The 26,275-nt window shown below is 40.5% G+C and overlaps 1 protein-coding gene across 4 annotated transcripts in view; it reads right to left on the bottom strand.

Annotated features, from left to right (window-relative positions):
* The window catches only part of micall1.L (MICAL like 1 L homeolog), a 33,228-nt gene extending 9,262 nt beyond the window's left edge, over positions 1–23,966 (bottom strand). The window contains exons 1-9 of one of the 4 annotated variants that reach the window (XM_018258867.2): positions 23,236–23,966; positions 22,352–22,504; positions 18,571–18,619; positions 2,475–2,616; positions 2,323–2,393; positions 1,899–2,029; positions 1,441–1,781; positions 1,299–1,362; positions 461–786 (exon numbers count right to left, since the gene is read on the bottom strand). In XM_018258867.2, coding sequence (XP_018114356.1) covers positions 461–786; positions 1,299–1,362; positions 1,441–1,781; positions 1,899–2,029; positions 2,323–2,393; positions 2,475–2,616; positions 18,571–18,619; positions 22,352–22,497 — 1,270 coding nt within the window. In that variant the 5' untranslated portion in view covers positions 22,498–22,504; positions 23,236–23,966. The other 3 variants (XM_018258865.2, XM_018258868.2, XM_018258866.2) reach the window with 3 other exon arrangements.
* Between the last annotated feature and the right edge of the window lie 2,309 nt (positions 23,967–26,275).

Here is a 26,275-nt window from a genome sequence, read left to right as displayed (position 1 = left end):
GGTTTACTAAAGAAATATTTATAGCACTATACTGTGCAATCAGTTAAATTGAAAGTACTGATTCATTTTCCACTTCCTGGTTATGCAGAGCAAGTGGTAGGAGGAGAAAACAGATTACCTTTCTTAGTGAAAACCTCTGTATAATAAATGCAGCTCTATCTGTAAACAAGGGCAAGGGCAGCTGCTCCTGGTTGTTTATACAGACTTCATTATCTCCATTTAAACCAACTCTCCTAGCTACACTGGGAAGGAGGGGAGGGGGATTAATACAAATAATAAGACAATGATCTGCTAATGGCAGGATATATTTTCAAGAGAGGTCCGATTTCTTTTACTCATATAGTATATTAGGCTGAGGAACCATCTGTACCAGCAGTTTCAACTTTGGTCATTAAAAGGTTGTTTCTCCTCTGCCTAACAATATCTGCATAGGTATCAAATACAAGCTTTTCTAGCTTACCCAGAGGTGAAGCATTTGGAGCTTTGGGTGCTGGCCTTTTGCGACTCTTAGGGCTGCTGGTTGGTGTAATTCCATACCAGGGGTGGCCTGGTTTTAGAGAACTTGTTTCCTCTTCCTCTTCTTCATCGTCAAATGGATTGCAGGAAACTGGCTTTGATGGGGGACTTTGCTTTTCTGTGTCATTTGAAGGTTTTTGAGATTTCTCATCTCCTAACTCCTGCTTTTGAGCCAGTGGTGGAGGCAGAGGAGCAGCTCTCCTTTTAGGCTCTGTCACAGGAACTAGAGTGAGCCAAGGTGGATCCTTTTTCCGTTTTTCTTCTTCCTCCCTAAACAGTATCATAACAGAACAGTACCAAGTAAAGCAGATAACTTATGAAGCTCTGGATCTGACCTACTTTACATCTTTAGGAATGCATACAAATAATCACGTATTATTTCCACCTGGTGTTTGGCAAAGGAAAAAGTATTTAGAATTATATATAATATTTTGTAGCAGGGTTGTCACTTAATTCTAAAGAAGAATTAAGTTTTTAAATTTGTCTTGCCTACATCTGTTACTGTCTTCTTAACCCCAAAATATACTTTACATGAGTCAAGACCTTCATTACCAACCCTACCCCCAACAGCAATGGTGTCCCCATTACTTCTACCAACACCAGCTTTACTTCCTCCAGCAAATCAGCTAATACTAGTGAAGCACAATAAATCCAATCCCCAGAAATAACTTTCATGCCTTTAAGGCACCTACCATCTCCATTCCTGACACAGTGGCAGCAGACTGCACACCTCCAGAGAATTGACTGCATTAACTTTCTCCCAAGTGTATGTGCACACTTACCTTTCTGAGGATCGTTGTCTGCTTCTTGGTTTGGGGACTGGTGGAGCAGGTTCCTGTTGTTCACCTACATATTAAAAGAGCACAGTAAATGTCAGTAATTGTATGGATAACCATTCTTCCTTCTGATTGGTTATTATCTTACCATTTATTAGAGATGTGGGCCTTACTGGGCTCTGTTCTGCTGCTGCACGGGAGCGTGGCAAAGGCTGAGGTGCCACATCACTTCTTCTTGGAGCTGGTACTGGTCTCATACTAGGGGAGGGATCAGAAGGCAGTTCTGTTGGAGGTTTATTAGAGGCAGTAGGTTTTTCTGGGGTGCATGGTTTGGGAGGGGTCTCAACTGCCTTTTGCATAGTGCTATCTTCTTCAGATTCAGGGCTGCTGGTCGGAGGCCGGTGGCAGTGATGAGTGCAAACAAGGGTACAAGCATCAGTGCCTGGTCGATAGGCTCCAGGAAGTAGGGTACTTGAGCATTCTTTACATCTGTAAGAAGGTGAAACAGGATGAAATACATTAACCAATAGGATTGTGGGGAAAGCTGTTGAAAACACAGTTAACAAAGGATCATGAAAGAAAGTGATATTTTAAACATGGACATACCTGAAGCACTGGCGGTGATAAAGTTTCCCCTCTACCAGATATCTCTGCACCAGGTGTACATGCTGCTGGCACAGGGTACATGTGCTGCTTATTGAATTACGGGTCAAAGAGGTGAGGGCATTTGGGCTTCCCTAAAAAAGATTAAAAGAAAAAAAAACCTTATACCTGTTCTTACATAGCCTTGGTCTTGCCCTTGGGAGTACAGGGGCTGATTTATAAACACTAGGAAAACTTCCACACGGACAGTCACCCATAGCAACAAGTCGGTGATTGATTTTTTTCAGAAGGTTGAACAGCGAAGCAAAAATCTAATTGGTTGTCATGGCTTACTGCCCTGTGCAAATGTGTCAAGCGTTTATAAACGAGCCACTATGACTCATCCCATGTTATAGGCAAATGTCCAAAGAGAATCAACTCAGCCTACCTGAGGTAAGGAACCTTCACTGGGCTCTTTGGAGGGGGACTCAGAGGCTTCTTTGGGCTGGGGCTTTCCCACTGTGAAAAGAGTAAAGAAGTTGGGGTTCAATTTGGGATCATGGGAATATGGTGACCATTCTCCTCTTGCATTGTACTCACCCGGACTGGAATTACGAAAGTGGTTATAATACTGGGATAAGTACGTCATAATGCTCAGCCGATCGGGCACTTTCATGGACACCATGTCCTCGGGATCAAGCAAAGCTGGGATACCCAGTTCCCGTTCAGCCACTTCAAAAGCCTAGGAACACAATAAGCACATGAGCATTGAACTAAGTGTGGGAAGGTTTGAAGTAAATAATGCCCAACAATTATTGACTCATTACACATTATAGACAGGGAAGGCTTCTTTCACACTAAAGGATCTCGGTTGTTACTAACCCCTCATTAGGCCACAATACCCTAACTTTTTCTAGTTAAATTGTGCTTAGTAAGGGGAATACAAATGCTGGTCATGTTGTATAGTATTTCTCTGTACTGTTCATGACCAGACTAAGGCTGTTTTTCCTGCTAATGATATGCCTGGAATATTCCATAATTACAACTTTCAACTGCCCATGACCTCGAAAACACTAGGACACAGCCCATTTTGGCAGCTTGTAAAGAAATTAGAACACTTCAAGAGGGCTTGGATGAGAATGAGGTTTGACAGGACAGTCACGAGCAGAAAGGAGACGGTGTTAAAGTCGGGCACATGACTGAAGGTGCAAGAAAACTCCTAAGCAGAAGCAAAGGAAAACAAAGTATGAGGAAATAATTATAAATTACTATATAAATATATTTGCAAACACACATATACAGATATATATTCACCCATATATGTTCATACATCAGATTCACCTCTTACTATTTGTATTAGACAAATACAAATAAATTATAATGACCCTTCTAATTTTCTACACCATTTTAAAACCTCAGTTCTTTTCCACCGGTATAAATATATAACAAAACTAATGAATACTGAAGAAAGATCTTAAAGGCGTTGTTCACCTTCAAGTTAACTTTTAAGTATGTTATAGAATGAGCAATTCTAAGCAACTTTTCAATTAGTCTACATTACTTATTTTTTAAATCTTTTTTTTTTTATTTGTCTTTTTCTTCTGACTCTTTCCATCTTCCAACTTATTTTGTCAGTAGATTTTATATTATTTGTCTTTTTCTTCTCAATCTTTCCAGCTTTCAAATGGGGGCCACTGACCCCCAACTAAAAACAAATTCTCTGTAGGGCTACACATTTATTATTATTGCCACGTTTTATTATTTATCTTTCACTTCAAGTCCTTTCCTATTCAAATTCCATTTTCTTATTCAAATCAGTGTATAGTTGCTAGGGTAATTTGGATCCTAGCAACCAGAATTCTGAAATTGCAAGGTGGAGAGCTGCTTGGTAAAAAGCTAAATCACTCAAAAGCCAGAAATAATACTAAATAAAGACTAATTGCAAATTGTCTCAGAAAATCACTCTCTACAACAAACTAAAAGCTAATTCAAAGGTGGACAACCCCTTCAAGCAGTGGTATGTATAGATATGATTACAAAGAGAGCCATGGCTAATGCAAGGAGTGGCTTTCTTTATATGGTAAAGCAAATATCCCCTATGGAAATAGGATTTTTAGCAGGACTGTAATAAGCCAGTGGCATGGTGTATATTAAGAGTTCCAGATATGCCGGATACCTGGAAAGTTAGAATGGAAGGTTTTATGTCTGCTTCAGGTGAATAGAATTGTTATACTAGAAACCCAGTTGCAATTAGCATAGAATGGAGGGGCCCCCACTATTCCCTACCGTCCCCTTATCTTATTCCACTGCCCTCTTAATAGCCCCCACCCATTGTAGATTCCTCCATCCGGTAACAACATCCTGACTGTCAGACTGTATACTCCTCTGGCCCAGGGTACTACTGTAAAAGCACCACACAACCATGTTTTTCTTTTGTTTGGATCCTACAGAAGTACCAGGGGGCCACTGTGCTTTTCAGCAAACAGGAGCACCAACCCAGGATCTAAGGTAAGCCATTATGATCACTGGTGGTGCCTAACATTTGGCACCCCAAAATGATTCTACATTTCTATTGGGTTTTTGATGAGGTTACTTCTGGTTCTAAGGTACACCGAGCGGGTAAAGATTTAGGATCAGGGTCTACCCATAATACCCACATGGGTCTCTGCTCCTAGGGATATTATATAAAGCAACTCCAAAATGACCACAAAGCTGCATGCATTCATCTGAAGATTTTTCTTTTCAGGAAAAAATAGGTAAAAGCTTTAACAATCCCTTCTGACTTGACATGTGATTTGGTAGTTCTCTTGGATTGCTTCACTGAATGTATGATCCATATAACTGTGCATGACAGCTCAAAGTCATTTGTTAGAAAACAGATATCTCACCAGTCTAACAACTTTAAGCTTCTGGCGTTTAGCAATCCAAGATCAACAGCAAAAGCAGGGTTCCTCCCACACTCTGTTATTTAATAATTTTATGTCAATACATTTTTGTTTCTAACCCTTTGTGGACACTGCCTACTAATCTCTCTCTTTCTCTACCTACTAATATCTCTCACTCTTTACCTTTCTGCTTTCCCTCCATCCCCACTTGCTGACTGGCCCTTTATGTATTCAACATAAAAGGGGTAATTTACTTCGATCTAAACAGAGCATGCCCCTCAGCTCATCAAGAACAAGTCTGTCCATGGCCTGCACATTGTGGTGGATAAAAAAAAATTGTTCCAAATGTCCATACAGCACTCAAGGATACATTACAAGGCCTCAATGCAGCCTGTGGTCTACTTAATCTATAGCTCTGTCACTGGGGATGGCATGAAGGGGATAACTACATGCCTATTTCATGAATATAGCACTGCCACTGGTGGATTGAACCAGTTGTTTTTGGACTTTGTACCCTGCATATAATAAATGACCTCTAAATGCTGCTCTCTCAGCAAATCCCTTATACTGACCCCTAGTGAGAGAGTAGAGAGAGAGAGTGTGTGTGTGTATTTGTTTATTGGGCCCGCAGAAATAAATGTTTTTAGGTCACCTAAACATCACGAATACAGCCTCACAAGAAAGGATATACAGTAGTTGAACCCAGCCTTTTTTAAAACAGGTTATTAGTTCTTCAATAAACACAACAGTGCCTACTATGAAGTGTGGTTTCAGTATCCAGTAGAGAAATAAAGCCATAGTTTAACCAGAGAGGGTGTTTAGCAGTGTCAAATGGGGTTTGCTTTACAATAAAAACCAAAAAACATAAAATCAAAACAATAAATATATAAAGAATGACTTCCTCTTGTGTGGCAGTAATGATTGCGTTTATACTAGGGATGCACCGAATATAGGATTAATTTCGGGATTCGGCCTTTTTCAGCAGGATTCGGATTCAGCCGTATCCTTGTGCCTGACCAAACCGAATCATTATTTGCATATGCAAATTAGAGGTGGGAAGGGAAATCACATGATTTTGTCACAAAACAAGGAAGTAAAACAAAAATGTTCCCACTTTTTCCTTTCCTGACTCTAATTTGCAAATTCAAATGAGGAGTGAGATTCGGTTCAGTATTTGGCCAAATCTTTCACGAATGATTCGGGAATTCGGCCAAATCGCAAATAGTGGATTCAGTGTATCCCTAGTTTATACATAAATATAAATGTAAAGGGGAGCTGTATTTAGGCATACCACATAGAAATACAGGTAATACTCACATTGCATATTTATTTGTATAAACTTTCCCTATGACAAATCTTCCTGCATTAATATAACCTGGATTAGCAGTCATTACGTGAAATGAAACAAACAGGGCAAGTGAAATAACTGCACATTGATCTATTAGCAATTAGAATGATGACGTAATTCTAAACCTGAACCAGCGACACAACATACATTTATAAAATATATAAAATGAATCACAGCTTTGCTTCTCAGCCTGTTATTATGATGACTGGAGTATAATTATAAAGCATCAGCATTTGCAGAGAGATGAAACTTACATGGAGCTGTAAATAGTCAGAAATAGGGAAGAAGGCCCTGCTCACTGAAATGTACAGAGGACAATGGAGACCTGAAACAAGGTCACAAGGCTGTTGGTGATCTGAAGATAATATGGAACTTACTAGAATGTCCTGTAAAGTACCAAGAGGGCAACAGTTTTAATAAGTTTCTCCCAGCCGACTGATCTCAGTAACTGCGGTGACTCATATTTTTAGGCTTTTTGATTAAAGTCTTCACTGTTCTAAGCAGTCAAAAGTCACAGCTGCTTTTTGTAATAAGAAGGCTTGAGTCCATTTAAGGGTAAGAATACTCATGATGTTTGGGGAAGGAGGCATTTGTATTACACGATACAACTGGTTTAGACAGGGATTCCCTGCACCGCCAATACAAAGGTATTTTTTGACATTTTGTTGCACTTGCTAGCTTTGGAATACACATGACATAGACCTCCCAGAATTAGTTCACTTTTTCAGATGCGGTCTCTCCTCCCTTAGGGAGATGTCTGATCCGGATACCCTGGTTAGTAAATATAATCACATATATAACCACATTCTCTCCTCCACCACTGGCCCATTTGCACGCTTACAGGCTAAACATACTTGTGCTCAAAACTCAAGCCCTCGCATTCACAAACCACATACTTACGATCCTGTACAAGATCTGCAAAACGTACATGGAAAAAATCCCATATGCAAGCAGATGTTATTCACTATAAATTTCTATTGTCATGCCTCAATCCTGCCCTGTCGAAGTCCAAGCAAGAGAACTACAGTACCCTTATAAGCAATAACAAATCCAATCTACAATGCCTAACTCTATATTTAATACCCTTCTATATCCCTGATAATCAGAACCGACTGATCTCACACACTTCTTTCTTCAAAAACAAAGAGTTGATCTGCAATCACATTCCCACCAAAGTAAAGTTGTTGCACCGTGTTAGCCAGTCATAGGGCAAAAAAAATAACAAAAAGGTGGCATAAAGGTGGTACCATTATTGCCAAGATAATCATAGCAAGCTTTCAGAACATTTTAGTTCCATTTTCAATCTGAACACCGCAGCTTCATTATTTCAGCTTGAAAAAGGAACTAAAATGTTCTGAAAGCTTGCTATGATTATATTAGTTAGCCAATAAAGGTATCACCTTTATGCCACCTTTTTGTTATTCCCACCTCTACTAACACAACTCAGCTTTTCCCCTTCTAAGCCCAATTCCATCGTGTAGCAGCCATCAGTCTCTCTGCTCCTCTTGTCATCCCCACTCACAATTTGCTGTGCCTGTTGTAATTCTACCTGTACACTTTGTTTTTGGTAGATCTCATCCACTCATTTGGATTTAAATATAATTTGTTTTCTGATGATATATACATATTTTTTTACCAACACCTTCATTAACAATTGAAACTGAGACTCACTTCTCCTCTTAGCAATCTCCAACTGGATGAATCAACTGATGAACTGAACAAAAACTGAACTAACCATCTTTCTGCCTAAGCTTGGTCTGACTTCCCTCTTTACTATCTATATTTATGGCAACTCAGCACACTGTCTGGGGATAATCTTTGACTCCTCCCTCTCCTTCTCTGATATTAACAACACTGTCAAAACCCGTCTCTTTTTCTTACGCAATAATGCCAAAATTCACCCCTTTCTTTTACCTGCAACAGCTAAGACACTCATGCATGCTATCATCCTATCCTGACTAGACTACTGCAACTTGCCTCCCTATCTACCACCTTACTCCACTACAGTCTGTATAAATAATACTGCCAGAATTCTCCTTCTCTCATCCAAGAGAGTGCAGGCCCCTCCCCTGCTTAAGTCCTTATCATGGCTTCCCATAAAACAAAGAGTAACTCATAAACACCTTCTTATAACCTTCATTCCTCTGCACCTCACTAAATCTCTCGTGCCCCCATTAATTTTTTTTGCTATTCTCAGAGAAACTGATTGGTTGCAACCCCCACTACTACTGTTCTTTCCCACCATAAACCCTTTTGTCTTGCTGTTCCTTACATTTGGAATGCCATCCCTGAATTCCTCGGAAGAGAATCCTTCCCCAGTCTCTTCAGAAATGTACTTACCTTGGAGCACTCACTTAACATCTGATCTGGGAACTTGCAATTATATTGCAGTGTCACTCACTGTTACTTGTTAATATCCTCCTATTTGTGTCCTCCAGAGGCAACTTCTGGTGACTTTGCGATATGTTGGTTTTACTGCCAGCGATTTCAGTTATTTCCAATGGAGATGCATTTTCGCAGTCTCGCATAAATAATCACGGGCCACAAACCTCCCTGTCGTCCACGGCTCTTAGCAGGGAAGCTGTGCCTCCAAAGATCCCCCTTTTAACTGCATGTCTTCTTTTCTACTGATTCACTGCACATGCTCTGGGCTGCTGTCACTTACCTGATCTTAGGGACCCACTCAGAATATACTGTATATAGAATATAAAATTCCTAATACAAGGCTGATTAGCAATCAACTCAGAGTCACATTACCTGTCAAGCACAGGAGACTAGTTCATGGTGCATTGATTGCTTATTATTTCAGAAGCCCAACAGCATCAGATCAAATTGTGAACTCTCTCTTTCTCTATTGAATATTTATAAATTAAACAGTGGGTTGGTACTGTAAGTTTAGTACATAATATACAGCATTCCTGGCCATAGTCTGTTTTAGGCTTTAGCGTACATTTAAATCATAGCTACAAGTTACTTGGTGCCCATAAGTCCAGCATTTGAGGTGATATGGGAAAGTTAGAAAGAGAGCACCAGGGGACAATTAATAATAATATCCTACCTAAGACAAGTTAGTCTCTTAGCCCTGCAAATCTCTTTTAGGACTTGTATCTTAATTGTATTAGTTTGGGAAACACCTTTGATAAAGAGACTGGGGCTACCCCTGTAGCTGGGACCAAGCCTGCAGGTGAATTAGGCTAGGCTAAAATCAGCTTGCTGAAATATGCAGGCTGATTTCAGCCCCCACAGTGTGCAGCAGCCTCTTCTATTCTCATCTTCAAGCAATGTGTTGGCTCTCTGTGGATTTCGACTGAAGGAGCGTGATTAATTAGCATTTTGGGCTGAAATCCGAATCTGTTCACGCCAGATAGAATGCTTCCTGAAGAGAGCAGAAGGAGGCTACTGCCCATGGTAGGGGCTGAAATCAGCCTGAGTTTTTTTAGCGGGCTGATTTTAGCCACTTGTGGCCCTAGCCTTAGGGTGAAATTTAGGGAGAATGGAATTTTTCCCACATAGAACACCCTGCAAAGTTCAGAGGTGTGAGATCTGTGTTGAAGATTTATTAATCATGCTAGATATTGTTATGACTATGGCTGATGGAGCAGTTGTTCATAGGTCCATTCCCTTGTTATGAGCTAAGGAAGCCTGCCCAAAATGTTGAACTTCAAAGTGGAGCTTGAACAGAGTAAATCAGGAAAACTCTGCTTCATATCTTTTAGATTGCCCAATGTGTTCTTAAAGCTAGAAGCCCGTTGTGTAACTCAGGCTCTTGCAAGTTATCCACGTAGACACAAAGGCTGATTTATACAGTGTGTCATACACAATCATAATATAACAGCCGTGGTCCTGTCTGGTGACTCTATATCTAATTCACATACCTGTCATATGTGGACACACCCCGGCATCTGCCAAACCCCAAAACCTGTTCTAACATGTCTATGAGATCAGAAATTTCTGAGTTGAACTTTTTCTCCACCAATGTGTCATTTAAGTTATTAAAGCTACATAAACCCTCAACCAACACGCTGGGATTGAATTGTACCAACTGAAATTAGGGTTCATCAGTCTATTACAAGTTATAAAATGAAAGCAAAGAGTGGATTGGTTGCTTTGGGCATTGCTAATATTTAGCATTTATGTTAATTAGTCACTCTGGGCCCACATAGGATACAGGCAGTCCCCAGGTTACATATGAGATAGGGTCTGAATGTTTGTTCTTAAGTTGGATTTGTATGTAAGTTGGAACAGGTACAATTACCTGTTAAATACAACTTAGAAGTTTGTCTTAACATAATATTTATTTTACATTTCTGAACACTGCAGTAGACAACGTACTCCGGAGGGGATTGGGGCAGGTGGTTTCTATTGTTCAGTATAAAAATAAAAACTGTGTAAATAGATAGGCTGTGCAAAATAAAAAATGTTTCTAATATAATTAGTTCGCAAAAAATGTAATGTATAAAGGCTGGAGTGACTGGATGACTGACTTAACAGAACAGAACACTACTTCCTGCTTTTCAGCTCTCTTGGTTTCCACTGATTGGTTACCAAGCAGTAACCAATCAGTGACTTGAAGGGGGGGGGCACATGAGCCATAACTGTTTACTTTTTAATCTGAGCTGCATGCTAAGGATCAATTGCAAACTCACTGAACAATTATGTACCATGTGGCCCCCCTTAAAGTCGCTGACTAACTCAGAGTTAGGGAGCTGAAAAGCAGGAAGTTGTGTTCTGGCTATTATGTTAGACATCCAGTCACTCCAGCCTTTATACATTAGATTTTTTGAATCATCTATTTATTTTACAGGCTATCAACAGTATTTAACCAGTTTTTATTTTTATACTGAACTGTTCCTTTAAAGCTTAATGCGAATAAAAGCCAAACAACCCACAGTACATTACTGTAATAGCCTCCGTTTGTAAGTGTGAGTTGTATGTAAGTCGGATGTATGTAACCCGGGGGAATCCCTGTTTTTAATTTTTCCTTTGCAAAATAAACATGGAACGTATGAGGAAAGATTTTTGCGTGCACAGAGAACTCATTCTCTACATAGCTGTATTTATACACACAAACTGGAGATGCAGCTTCTTTCACCTGCCAACCATAATAATTCACTGTGCTGATTTCTCCAGGGATGGCATAGAAAACATGATATGTCTATAAAGAACACAAACACTTTTTAGTTTCACCAGTCTGAATTTATAACAGCGGTTATATTTCCTGCCTATTAGCTCAGGTATTGGGAATAGAGTAACAATAGGGCCGTGTCACTGCAGCACACCTATAAAACCCGACATTATGCACAAGTAACAAAATGACGCAGATTGCTACCCATATGCTATGCAAATGAATGCTATCGGTCATGCATGCTTATTAAATGCAGCCAGTTTTAGAAAGATGTTTGTCAAGTTAAACTGTAGCTGTTTTGGGCTCATACACAGCTACAATACAATAGGGCAGGGATCCCCAACCAGTAGCTCGTGAGCAACATGTTGCTCTCCAACCCCTTGGATGTTGCTCTCAGTGGCCTCAAAGCAGGTGCTTATTTTTGAATTCCAGGCTTGGAAGCAAGTTTTAATTGCATAAAAACGAAGTATAGTGCCAAGCAGAGCCTCCTGTAGGCTGCCAGTCCACATAGGGGCTACCAAATAGCCAATCACAGCCCTTATTTGGCACCCCAAGGGACTTTTTCATGCTTGTGTTGCTCCCCAATTCTTTTTACATTTGAATGTGGGTCACGGATAAAAAAGGTTGGGGACCCTTGCAATAGGGTAAGTGGAATATCTATATAACAAATATCAAAGCTTTATTGCATTAGGAAAAACTGCAAGGATGTGAAGGATAGTTCCTCCTACCACAGTAATTTTTATTACTGACAGACAGAACACTAAAGTTGAGCATTGATCAGCTGGCTTGGTGAAGTCACAAAATGAACAGATCTTTGGGTCACATTGGGCTAAACCAGTGATCCCCAACCAGTAGCTCGTGAGCAACATGTTGCTCTCCAACCCCTTGGATGTTGCTCCCAGTGGCCTCAAAGTAGGAGCTTATTTTTTAATTCCAGGTTTAGAGACAAGTTTTGGTTGTATAAAAACCAGGTGTACTGCCAAACAGAGCCTCAAGGTAGGTTGACAATCCTCATAGGGGCTACCAAATGGCCAATCACAGCACTTATTTGGCACCCCAGGAACATTTTTCATGCTAGTGTTGCTCCCCAACTCCTTTTACTTCTGAATGTTGCTCACGGGTTCAAAAGGTTGGGGATCCCTGGGCTAAACCAATCATAATGGTGTCCTATACACAGTTCAGTAGAGGACTGGCCAATGGGGATTTTCTATTCCCATACATGAGTCAACAACATTCCAACCTGGTCTGAAGGGGCCACGTCAGAAGATTAAATTTATGGCCAAAATGTAATACAGGAATGGGACCAGTTATCCAGAATGCTTGGGACCTTGAGTTTTCCGGGTAACGGATCTTTCCTTAATTTGGATCTCCGTACCTCAAGTCTACTAGAAAATCATGTAAACATGAAATAAACCCTTGTTTTGCCTCCAATAAGGATTAGTCATATGTTATTTTGTACAAGGTACAGTTTTAATATTGCAGAGAAAAAGGAAATCATTTTTGAAAAATTTATATTATTTGGATAAAATGGAGTCTATGGGAGACGGCCTTTCTGTAATTCAGAGTTTTCTTGATAGCGGGTTTCCAGATAACGGATCCCATACCTGTAGCATTCCAAGTGTTTTGATGGGGTGCTAGTAAAAAAAAATACTATGCGCTACAAGCTCATTAATTGATAGAGGTGATAAAAGCAGCCCATAAGCCATCGCCCATCACAACAAATAGGTAGATATTTTTAAGGTTGATTTTTTTATCCACTTTTGTGGTGAGATTGTAAATGATCTACCACAGTCGCTCAATGCTGCCAGGTTAACCGTCTCTTAATCTCTGCACATAAACTCGTGAATGTGAAAATTCCCTTTATCATCAAAAGATACAGTCATGTGATTTAGTTTCAAGTTCTCTCGTTCCCTGCAAGCTCCAGTGAGCACATCTCTCCTCCTTGTTGCATCTTTATTTTGGCATTGATTTCACCCGTATTAATAACAAGACAAACAAACTACAGAAATTCATTGGGGCTCCCCCCTGTAAATTAAATCACTACTCTTGGACCCCATGCTGGAGTTGCTTTACCTCCCACCAGCCCAGGATATATGGATAGCTGCCTTCTGGGAAGAAATGGTGGCTCATAGGCAAATACTCTGTACCGGGGCATTTTCTTTTAGCAAAGAGGATAAAGTGGTCCAAGATTAGAGATTGTATTTATTGGGGGGGGGTCTAGAAGAGTGGCACCCCAATGAATTTTTGCCCTTTAACTCAATAACGAGGTCAGCAATCCCTTTCATCACCAGTGCTTCCTATAGGCATTTCCTATTTTCCCCATTCTTTTACATTAAAAGAAATGAATGTTGCATCTAAGCCATTCAACTACATAAATAATTAAGCCACATAAAAATGTCAGTCTAAGCTGTATCTAATTGTGATATACACACATGCATTTGGAAGCCATCGGTCATGTTACTGCACACAAGCAAGTGTAGGCTATCCACTTCAAGGAAGGAATTCTGAATATGCTTGTTATGTTTAGGCTATGGCTTTACTCTCGCATTAGCAACTGTGATGTTATACATGATATAAGCATTAGCTGTACTAATTGAACAAGAACTAATGATGGATATATCAGATCCATCATTTTGGGATTTTGCTGAATACCGAATCATCCCCAAACGGTTTGTGTGAATGTCCCATATATTAAATGTCAAATACATTATGATAGGTCGCGGAGGCTTTACCCACATGCAACAAACTACAGGGGCACTGCCAAGTACATCACAAAGGTGCTCAAATATGACAGTCTGTATGTGATCTTGTAACAATGTGTGAGTAAATACAGGACCCTGTACAAGCAAGGCAACTAGCACAGAACAAACTGTGTATAGATGTCACTTGGGGTGGGATGGCACAGGGTCCTGTATTTAGTCACATGGGTCATTATTACAGTGTGTGTGTGTGTGTGTGTGTGTGTGTGTGTGTGGTGTGTGTGTGTGGTGTGTGTGTGGTGTGTGTGTGTTACTGACCTTTTGAAGCTGAAGTGGAATACAAGCTTCTACCATGTACTCAAAGTTTTGAAAGCCTCACCATATCCTCTAGCACTATGGATAATAAACTAAGTATATTTTCCTACAGTATATTTACAAAAAGGATAGCACAAATAGTGAAATAAGTAATTCTCAAGTTTTTCCATTTATATCGACTACTCTATGGGGGTTAATTATCCAAACCCGTCCGACCAAATAACCAATTAACCAAAAAAGTCCGACCAAACTAGAATCCACGATTTGACCTTACTTATTATTGAAAAAACTCGATAAAATTGGTTCGGGAAGAAACTCGAAAAATTTGTGTTTTTGTGAAAAAAAAATCAACATTTTTTCAATTTTATGCCTGAAACTTTCTAATTTTTTGTGGAATCGCTCGAATCCGCTGAATTTTTCCGATCTTTGCCGAAACTCAGTACAGACCATATCTTCAAATTTGAAATTAGACCTTTGCCATTGACTTCTACAGGACCTCGACAACTTGGAGATTGAGTATTTTCCGATTCAGACTTTTAGCAGCCTCGGGGTATAATAAATCACGAAAAATTCAAGTGCTTTTTCCCTCTAAAAATTCGGATTTTATAGTAAAAAAAACCTAGAATTTTCCGAGGTTTTGGCATTCGGACTTTAATAAATAACCCCCTATATGTAAATGTTCACAGCTACTGGACAATTTAGGCTTCTCTAATTATAAATATGCACTAGAACGAAAATGCCCACTGACTTCACATAAATTGATCCAAACACATTGGATTGTAAAAATGATGATGCCATACTAACATGTCTATGGAGTCCCTGAGCAAACTGGGGACCATAAAAATCCCTAGAAGGGCCACATCAGACAGTCAGGTCTCCAGTTGGACATCAAAATCATCATGGATTAGTGCTTACAGTCTGAGAGGAACTTAATGCATTTGATTTTTCACTCTCGTGTTTAGGCTGCAGTCACACAGGGTTGATTCTTGGACTGCAGATAAATGCAGTGCCTTTTGGTGAAGACTTAGGAGCCAGTAAAGACCAGTGGATCAGCTGATTTTCAGCCTGTATTTATCCACAGCCCTAGAATCAGCACTGTGTTGCTGTAGCCTAAACATGAGAGATATAAAGTAGATACATATGCACTTGTGTGTTGAAATCAGCTCCGTGTGTCTGCACCAAGTCTGACAGCGCATGCACAGGGGCCAGCACAGGCCAGTGGATGAGCTGATTTTCAGTTTATCCTAAGGCTGAGAATCAGCCCTGTCTTGCATTATCCTTATGCTACTGCCACGCGGGACTGAAATCAACCTGCTAAAATATGCAGGCCAAAAACCAGCCCCAACACATGCATTAGCCTCTTCTTTAGCCTCCACTCGGCCGATTCAGTGTGAGTATGCAGTTCCAGGTGCAGGCAGGAGAGGAGGCAAATGCATGAGTAGGGCTGATTTTAGGCCTGCACATGTCAGTGGGCCGATTTCAGCCCCCATGTAGTCTTATACCCACTGTCTCTCCCATGAAATCAACAAGATTAATTACATGGAAGTGTGATCACATCCACAGTAATAGGGTTAACATGACAATGGAGCCACTAAAGATCTATAAGTGATACTGGCCATGCAAATACAATGAAAGTTAAGAATATTCTACTATTGTCTAAAGGTGGCCATACACTGTCAGATAGGCTTGTCTAGAGAGGTCGTTTGGCTCATCTACTAAAATCTATGTGTGGATGTGGTCCTCACTAATAGGATTTTCAAACCTGCTTGATTAATATCTTACTAATTTTTTGGGCAGAAATCGGTCAGAGAGGCCTATGGAACGGCCAATAAACTGATGACTTGTTTGGAAGAACTGGGCTGGCAGCTTTTATCAGACAGTGTACAGCCATATTTAGCTACTAGATTTTGCAATTCTCTATTGCAAAATTGGTGTAACAGGGCTGTAAACATGAGAAAAGTAAATGGTTAGTGCTCTGCTGTGCAAAACACCCTCACCCCAACTTACTCTTCTACCTGATTTCTAAAAACTAATGATTTGGAGGTGCTGCTAAATGCAAAAGAGCCAGCCAGGAATGAGTGTTGAAAACAAAATCTCAAGCCCAAGATGATGTCCACCGCAACAAAATGAGAAATCAAATAAAAACTCTTACAGTCATATGCAAAAGTTTGGGAACCCCTCTCAGCCTGCATAATAATTTACTCCACTTTCAGCAAAAAATATAACACTGTTATGTCTTTCATTTCCCAGGAAAGTAATGGGGCATTTTTTGAACAAAGATTTTTAGTGAAGCAGTATTCAGTTGTATGAAATTAAATCAAATGTGAAAAACTGGCTGTGCAAAAATTTGGGTACCCTTGTAATTTTGCTAATTTGAATGCTTGTAACTGCTCAGGTAGCAAATTGCAAGTTGTGCTTCTGTTTGACTCTCCTCTGAAGAGCGACAGCATGGGATTCTCAAAACAACTCTCAAAAGATATGAAAAAATAGGTTGTTCAGTATCATGGTTTAGGAGAAGGCTATAAAAAGCTATCTCAGAGGTTTAAACTGTCAGTTTTGAATGTAAGGAATGTAATCAGGAAATGGAAGGCCACAGGCACAGTTGTTGTAAAACCCAGGTCTGACAGGCCAAGAAAAATACAGGAGTGGCATATGTGGAGGATTGTGAAAATGGTTACAGACAAACCAAAGATCACCTCCAAAGACCTGCAAGAACATCTTGCTGCAGATGGTGTATCTATACATCGTTCTACAATTCAGCGCAATTGCACAAAGAGCATCTGTATGGCAGGGTGATGAGAAAGAAGCCTATTCTGCACTCACGCCACAAACAGAGTCGCTTGTTGTATGCAAAAGCTCATTTAGACAAGCCACAGTTATTTTGGAACAAAGTGCTGTGGACCGATGAGAACAAAATTGAGTTATTTGGTAATAACAAAGAGTGATTTGCATGGTGGAAGAAGAACACCACATTCCAAGAAAAACACCTGCTACCTACTGCCAAATTTGGTGGAGGTTCCATCATGCTGTGGGTCTGTGTGGCTAGTTCAGGGACTGGAGCCCTTGTTAAAGTCGAGGGTCGGATAAATTCAACACAATATCAACAAATTCTTCAGGACAATGTTCAAGCATCAGTCACAAAGTTGAAGTTACACAGGGGTAGGATATTCCAACAAGACAATGACCCTAAACACACCTCGAAATCTACAAAGGCATTTATGCAGAGGGAGAAATACAATTTTCTGGAATGGCCGTCACAGTCCCCCAAATATCATTGAAAATCTATGGGATGATTTGAAGCAGGCTGTCCATGCTCGGTAGCCATCAAATTTAACTAAACTGGAGAGATTTTGTATTGACGAATGGTCAAAAATACCACCATCCAGAATCTAGACACTTATCAAAGGCTATAGGAGGCGTCTAGAGGCCGCAAAAGGAGGCTCAACTAAGTATTGATGTAATATCTCTGTTGGGGTGCCCAAATTTATGCACCTGTCCAATTTTGTTATGATGCATATTGCATATTTTCTGTTAATCCAATAAACTGTTGCTGCTGAAATACTACTGTTTCAATAAGGCATGTTATGTATTAAAAGGAACTTGCTACTTTGAAAGTTCAGCCAATGATAAACAAAACTCCAAAGATTTAAGAGGGGTTCCCAAACTTTTTAATATGACTGTATTAAACATTACATTAAAAAGCAATTGTGTAAAGGTTTATACATAGATTTATAAAAGTTTACCAATGGCTTCCAAATTGTGGCACCAGAAGTCAGAGACTTCAGGTGAATATATATATATATGTGCTTACCTAGATACCTATGTAATTAGACCTATAGGGTCAATATGAGATAAGGGGCAAACACATATTTTTCTACTCAAGATCTTTTTTAACCCATACAGGATGAAAGTATATTCACTTAATTGTATCTTTGTCAGGAGAGTTAAGGGGTGCCCTGACCAATTTTTGATGACAAAAGGAGGGCCTAAACGTTTGAATAGACGCATAGGGATGCACCAAATCCATACATTTTGGATTTATTTACAATTTGGATTTAAGTACAAGCAACAAAACGGCATCATCAGTGAACAAAGTCACTGCCTTCAGTGCTCCAATACTTCAATATCAGATGCAAATTCTTTGGTTGACAAAAGCATTTGACTATATGTGAACTTTACAAAAGGCATTCGGACAGTTCTCAATCCTGGGATCAGTGCACAACTTCATTATGGGCATGGTGACAGCCAATGAAATAAAAATGAGTCTAAGGCATAGACAAAAGTTCATATTGCAATTTCTCCATGATAGGATGCCATAACTTACCAGGCGGTTGTTTTCAAAGACATTTTCTTTAGAAAGAGAATCAAAGTCTCTGAGGATAGAAAGGAGAGAGGCAGTATTAAGAGTGGGAAAGGGGGTAGAGTGTGTACTCAGAGCCAAAGTCTAAACTCGTCTCTCAACAATGCAGAGGCTTTGTACAGAATACAAAACCCTCCTTTATTATAAATGAGCATAAAATGGGTCTCAGTGCTAACAGGTGGTATTACAGCAGCTGCTCCACATTTTGCATGACACAAAAGATGGCAAACAGACGTGAGGGAGTACTTCTCTTAATTCACTGTGCTGCCTCAAAAGTGTTTCCCTGATATGCTACGGAGTACAACTTCTATAAAAGATAAGATCATAAAAGAAAAATGTTTTATTTCTGCACTGTTATGACAGCATTGCTATAACAATTACAGTATCATTTCCACATACCCTTGTGAGCATGACTCAGATTTTCAGACGGATGAATCAAGCTATTTGCCAGTAAGAAAACCATATTTATAGGCAGGGAAAATGACAAAGCAAGCTAAGGAGAGAATTTGGATGGCACTGCAGCTTTGCAGCACTGGGGTCTTGAGTTCAGTCCTGACCACTATCTGTAAAGAGTTTGTTTTTCCTATCTTGTTAAATATGCATGGGTTTTCACTGGGGACTCCAGTTTCTTCCCTAAAAATCAGGTTAATATCAGATGTGGAATTTTTTCATTGAGAGAGAAGTTTTCTGCATTAGGAGAATAAAAGCCATGGCACACAAGGAGACTTTTCACCCGTAGTTAAATCTGTGCCACAGTGGGCAACATACCTCCCGAAAAATACTCTCTATAGTATAATATTAAATAAAACGATTACAAACCATGACCGAGCTTAATCGATGGGAAATTGCCTCCTTTCACATTTTCCGAACAATTTTCATAGAACTTTCAAGGATTTGATTACTTTGATAATATTTTTGAATAATCTTATGTGTAACATCCGGTTTCTGACACAGCTACCAAAGCTCTGCAATCTGCCCGGCCAATACTGCTGCAACTTACAGGTCATGAAACTCTGAGGTGACTTCTAATATCCTTATGTTTTACAACAGGGGGTACATTATTTATTAGAATACAGACGTTTGTGAGTAATGTGACAGAAATTACATCACTAACACCAATTATAACTGATGACATCACTTAAGCATTGTTTATATAGTGAATAAAGTACCCCCTATTGTAAAATATAAGGATATTATAAGTCACCGAGGAGTTCCATGACCATGCTTTTATATAGGTCATGGAACTCCGAAGTTACTTCTAATATCCTCATATTTTACAACAAGGGGTACTTTATTTATTATAATACACAAGTTTTAGCGAGTCGTGTGACAAAAATGACATCACTACTCAATGTTTATAACTGATTACATCACTATTCACCATTTTATAAGGATATAATTTACAAGATATTCATGGCTTTTGTGTATTATAAGGTATACGTTAAAAAATATTTAGGGTTTTTGTGCTGGTCATGACAGAGCCATCAGAATTAGGAGGTAGGTGTGAACCTAACACTCGCCATTAATAATAATTTAACCTTGTATGAATCTACTAGATTGTACTCTACATATAATATACAGATACAGTGCATCACTTTTCTAACAAGCTTACAATTTAAGATAGGATGACTTAGGGGTGATTCAGCTTTAAAGGGGTTGTTTACCTTCCAACACTTTTTCCAGTTCAGTTGGTTTCAGATTGTTCACCAGAAATAAAGACTTTTTCCAAGTACTTTCTACTTGACTGTTTTACTAATATTTGAAGTGTAAGTCTAATTTTTCACCTTCTAAAGATACTCTGGGAGGGGGTTGTCGACTTGCTAAACTGTTTTAAATTGATGCATCTTTGTCCCTGCTGAGCAGAAACTCTGGGTTTCATTAAAGGCAGCTGTTAGAATTGATACAATAGTTGCTAATACTCCAGAGATTCTGCTGAGAAATGTATCAACTAAATGTTGCAAAATTGTAACAGTTTAGACTTTACACCTTAATTACTGAGCTGCCAGACTCAAACACCAGAGAACATTAAAGTTTAAACTTAGATTTTGGAAAAACAGTAAAAAAAAAAGGAAAGCAATTGAAAAAAGTCTTTATCTCTGGAGAACAATATGAAAACAACTGGACTGAAAAAGTGTTTGGAAAGTGAACAACCCCTTTAAGTTAAGGTGGCCATAGACACACAGATCGGATCGTACGAATCGAGGATTCGTACGATTTTCGGATCGTGTGTGGCGTGTGCCGACATCTTTCGCCCGGCAGAGATCGGTCGTTTGGTCGATCGGTCAGGTTTGATTTTGACCCGACCGATCCCGCCGGAGCTCATGGCACATCGTAATCTGATCGTTCGGCCATACGGCCGAACAATCAGATTACCCCCGATATAGCCATGCCTGTTAATGGCATATCGGGGTAAGATCCGCTCGTTTGGCAACATCGCCAAACGAGCGGATCTTTGCATCTATGGCCACCTTTAACGTTTAGTATGTTATAGAATAGCTAATTCTAAGCAACTTTTTAATTGGCCTTGAATTAATTGCCTTCTTCTTACTATTTCCAGCTCCAAATGGGGGTCACTGACCGCATCTAAGAAACAAATGCTCTCTAAGGCTACACATTTATTGCTACTCTTTATTACTCATCTTTCTAGTCAGGCCCTCTCCTATTCATATTCCATTCTCTCATTCCAATCAATGCATGGCTGGATGAATGAGAATCTTCACAAACAATGCATGGCTTTTAGAGTCTTTTGGACCCTAAATCACTGAAACTGCAAACTGGAGAGCTGCTGAATAAAAAGCTAAATAACTCAAAACCACAAATAGTACAAAAGTGAAAAACAATTGCAAATTGTCTCAGAATATCCCTCTTTACATCATACTAAAAGTTTATTCAAAGGTGAACAACCCCTTTAAGGCTGGGAATAAATAGTTTTTTTTTTACTGTGTTTGCACCCATGTTTGAGGGGTTAAGGGTTTATAGATGGAACACGCAAACCTTAAATGTGAAGTCAAAAGGTTTTTTTTTTCAAAGGAAGGGATCATGTACTCCTCAGACACAAATTGGATGTCCAATGCAGATATGTTTACATGCACGAGGCACGGGTACTATATTTGTAGGCTACAATCATTCCCTGTTTTATGATCTCAATGTTTCACACATTTGCATTCCATCTGGGAACATCACACAACCTGACTGGGGCCTTCCAATAAGTCTAAAATATATTATGCCCTCCACCCCCACTTTCCACCCCTCTCCTTTCCCACACTTAATTCTTAAATCTAACGGAGCCTCAAAAAATGCACTTTAACGGGACATGTGTTGAATTATGTCAATCTATGCAAACGTCTTTCTGAATGGCTCATAACTATGTATAATTTTTCTTATTCACTAATAAAATTATAAGTTACAAAAAAAAACAACTTATATTATGTCCCCATTGTCGGACTAGTCCACCGGTATACCAGGAAAACTCCCGGTGGGCCCAGGTGTCAGTAGGCCCTCATACTGCTAAACATTTGGCCTAGTTCATGGCCATTCTCTATTTAAAGGCTAAATAGATGGAAGTATGTAAAGAATAGAGACTAGTAGAATAGAGGTTGAGTGAGGAGAAGAAGAATAATAGTACTGAGAGTGTCCCCTGGTCTATGGTTCTTTGGTGGGCCCGTGGTCTAAGTTTTTTGGGTGGGCCCCTGGTGTCCCAATCGGACAGTGTATGCTCCTTATTAGATAAATTATTCTTACTCACATTAGATCAGGCTGATGGCGGTGAATGAGGGCGCAGAAGGCCAGTCCATCCCGAAAGGAGGAACTGAGGTCGTATATCAGAACGCCAGGGTAACCCTCACACTGCTGGGAGCACCACAGCTGTAGATTCCGAGAGGCAGACATCATTCTGGTGCTGCCCAATAAAACAGAAGAAAAACAAATAAAGCCTGGTACTCTACATGCTGCCCTCAAATATTGGATATTCATTTTACAGAATAAAGGATAACACTGGGTTGTGCCATGCTGAATGAATGAATTGATGAATGGCAAATGAAATAGGTTTGCAATGAAGAAACGGGAACAAATAGACCAAGGGATGTCCAGACTAGATTTCTACAATGTTGCCCATGACTCAAGATTGTTTGTCCTGGGTCCCTCCATTCTGTGCCAGTGCCAGGCTGTGTGAGGGTGGGGGGCTGCACTATTGTAAAGTTGGAAGGAAAAGATTCCATAGAAGTGAAAGGGGCTGGTGGGGGCACAGAGAATACAGACTGGCACCTCAGGGAACTATAAGAGGCAAATGTCAGGCTGGGGATGGAAGAATGAGCAAGTGCACGAGGCAAAGGGGAGTCCCAAGTAACAGAAGGCGATTGGGGATGAGGGGGCAAATAGAGGGCACGGAAAAGTTACTGGCCAAGGGGGTGGGGTTTTTAGTAGGGCACCGGGGAAAGTACTGCAATAAAAAGCGACAATACGTCAATACAGGGACGTACGCCTCTCCGTGTAGCGACAACTCCCTCCCTAGGGGAGATTCTGGGAACTGTAGTCCAGCAAGAGCCGCACAGGTTGAAGCCCTGAAGTTCTGGGGACACCGGTTCGTGGGGTTCTCTGGGTAAGGAGACTGAATCTGAAGGCTTCTCGCACCTGATATATATCCAGTGGCACCGCCGGAATCCTTCGGCCTGGCTCCCAACTCCTGTTCCCCGGTCTTCCTCGATATCACCAGCCCGATTTCTGCTCTCCGGGGCGGTGCCTGTCTGTGGGTCGGTGTCTGCGCCTGGATGTGCCGCCGCTGCTCCTCCTCCCTTGAGGCGGGGAATGACTAAGGACAACACTGCCTCTGTGCGGATGTATTGTTACTGGGCGCTGCTACTCGGCAGTCTGTGTGGGGAATGCTCTCGGAAACGAGCATGAGAGTAGGGCTAGTTTCGGTTTAAGGGTATAGAGGGCCGGGACTCTAATATCAAGGGGCAGCCCCGCTCTACTGCAGCGGGATGAGGGGACTTAATGACGTTGATATTTTGGGAGCTAACAAAAGTAAAAGGTGGAAAGTTGTAAATATTTCAATTCCGTAGTGGTCTGAACCTTCCCGCATCCCCCCCTCATCAGGCGCACACAATGGGATCTGCGAAGTGTGTCGGGAAATCTCCACAGAGTCAAAGCCTGACAGGACAGACTGGGCTCCTAGTGACAGGACTGTACCAATAATTATATTCATGTGGCCTTTTCATGGATAAAACTCAAACCCCTGGCACTGCTGTCAGCTTTTTCTTGTTCAAAATTGAAATGATGTGTGTGACAATGACAAGCATATTTCATTCACAGTTATACAGTTATGGAATCAAGGACCACGAAATTCCACAGACGTGAATAGGGATGACTGCTGGAAACACCAAAGTTACAAAATGCTTCCAATGCCCCGTCAGATCCCCACATTACCACACATGGCGGGTGGCTTCAGACCAGGCCCAGACTGGCAATCTGTGGGCTCTGGCAAATGCCAGAGGGGCTGCTATAAGGTCCCATAGAAAGTCAGAAAGAAGATTTTTTTCCCACTTTTTCCGTCTTCTGCCCCTAATTTGCATATGCAAATTAGGATTTGGTTAGGTATTCGACAGAATCTTTCACCAAGGATTCGGGGTTTCGGCCGAATCCAAAATAGTGGATTCGGTGCATCCCTAATTGTTTTTAGGAAAGGGTGCACTGAATCCACGCTATACAGTTAGGTCCATAAATATTTGGACAGAGACAACTTTTTTCTAATTTTGGTTTTGTACATTACCACCATTAACAGATGCAGTTGAACTGCAGGCTTTCAGCTTTATTTCAGTGGGTTGAACAAAAAGATTGCATAAAAATGTGAGTAACTCAAAAGTAATTGGACAAATTAAAAAACTGAAAATAAAATGTTCATTGCTAATACTTGGTTGAAAACCCTTTGCTGGCAATGACAGCCTGAAGTCTTGAACTCATGGACATCACCACATTCTGGGTTTCCTCCTTTTTAATGCTCTGCCAGGCCTTTACTGCAGCGGTTTTCAGTTGCTGTTTGTTTGTGGGCCTTTCTGTCTGAAGTTTAGTCTTCAACAAGTTAAATGCAGCTCAATTGGGTTCAGATCAGGTGACTGACTTGGCCATTCAAGAATATTCCACTTCTTTGCTCAGGGTCAGACTGGCCTGCCGGGGTCCCGGGCCTGCTGGCAGCCATGCTCGACCAAGCCATCACACTGCCTCCGCCATGTTTTTATAGTGATGTGGTATGCTTTGGATCATGAGCTGTTCCACGCCTTCTCCATACTTTTTTCTTGCCATCATTCTGGTAGAGGTTGATCTTGGTTTCATCTGTCCAAAGAATGTTTTTCCAGAACTGTGCTGGCGTTTTTAGATGTTTTTAGCAAATTCCAATCTAGTCTTTCTATTCTTGATGCAGGGCACCCTCTGTATTTACTTTCATGCAGTCTTCTCTTTATGGTAGACTTGGATATCCTACCTCCTGGAGAGTGTTGTTCACTTGTTTGGCTGTTATGAAGGGGTTTCTCTTCACCATGGAAATTATTCTGTTATCATCCACCACTGTTGTCTTCCATGGACGTCCAGGTCTTTTTGCGTTGCTGAGTTCACCAGTGCTTTTTCAGGATGTACCAAACTGATTTTGCCACTCCTAATATTGTAGCAGTTAAGGATGGCTTGTTTCATCTGCATGGAGAGCTCATTTGACCGCATGTTGTGTGTTCACAGCAAAATCTTCCCCATACAAGCACTCCCCCTTTCAAATCAACTCCAGGGCTTTTATCTACTTCATTGATAATGACATAACGAAGGAATTGCCCACACCTGCCCATGAAATAGCCTTTGAGTCAATTGTCCAATTGCATTTGAGCCCCTGAAATGAAGTGATTGTGTTTAAAAAAAGGTTTTAGTTCCTCACATTTTTTTATGCAATCTTTTTGTTCAACCTGAATTAAAGCTGAAAGTCTGCAGTTCAACTGCATCTGAGTTGTTTCATTTAAAATTCATTGTGGTAATGTACAGAATCAAAATTAGAAAAAAGTTGTCTCTGTACAAATATTTATGGAGCTAAATGTAATTAGGGAATCAACTGAACCCTGCTATTTGTTGGCAGTATTTACATTCAAACAAATCTTGAGTGCCCAGATTCTGAAGCCTCAAAATCTCTAGACAAAAGTTTTTTTTTGGATGGGTTTTTTATGGAATCTAAATGTTGGGAGAGTGTCGGACTGGTCCTTCGGGATACCAGGAAAACTCCTGTTGGGCCCAGGTATCAGTGAGCCTGATGCTTCTAGCCATTTGGCCTATTTCATGGGCTATTTCTTTATGGGAACAAAGAGGCGTAATAATGGAATAATAGAGTATAGTATGTAGCGAAAAGAGACTAGGAGAATAAAGAGGTTGAGTGAGGAGAGGAGGTATAATAGTTTAAAAAGTGAGCCCTAAGCCTAAGGTCTTCTGGTGGGACCTTGGCAGCCCAGTCTGACACTGGGTTGGGTTCTCTGCATCCCTACTTTTCAGTTCCTCAGGAACTGTGGGAAACCACCACTGTTGATACCCTAATTGCTTTTTTGTTTCACGTAAGCCACTTTGTTTCCCAAATCAATAGCGGATTCATGAGATGTGAGGCCTAGGCTAGGCTTTCCAGTGGCTACTCCCACGCCCATAAGTTCAG

This window comes from Xenopus laevis, chromosome 4L, assembly GCF_017654675.1.
Source record: "Xenopus laevis strain J_2021 chromosome 4L, Xenopus_laevis_v10.1, whole genome shotgun sequence".
Taxonomy (NCBI): Eukaryota; Metazoa; Chordata; class Amphibia; order Anura; family Pipidae; genus Xenopus; species Xenopus laevis.
Note: the sequence above shows the minus strand (reverse complement) of the source record. Positions and strands in the feature narration are given on the sequence as shown.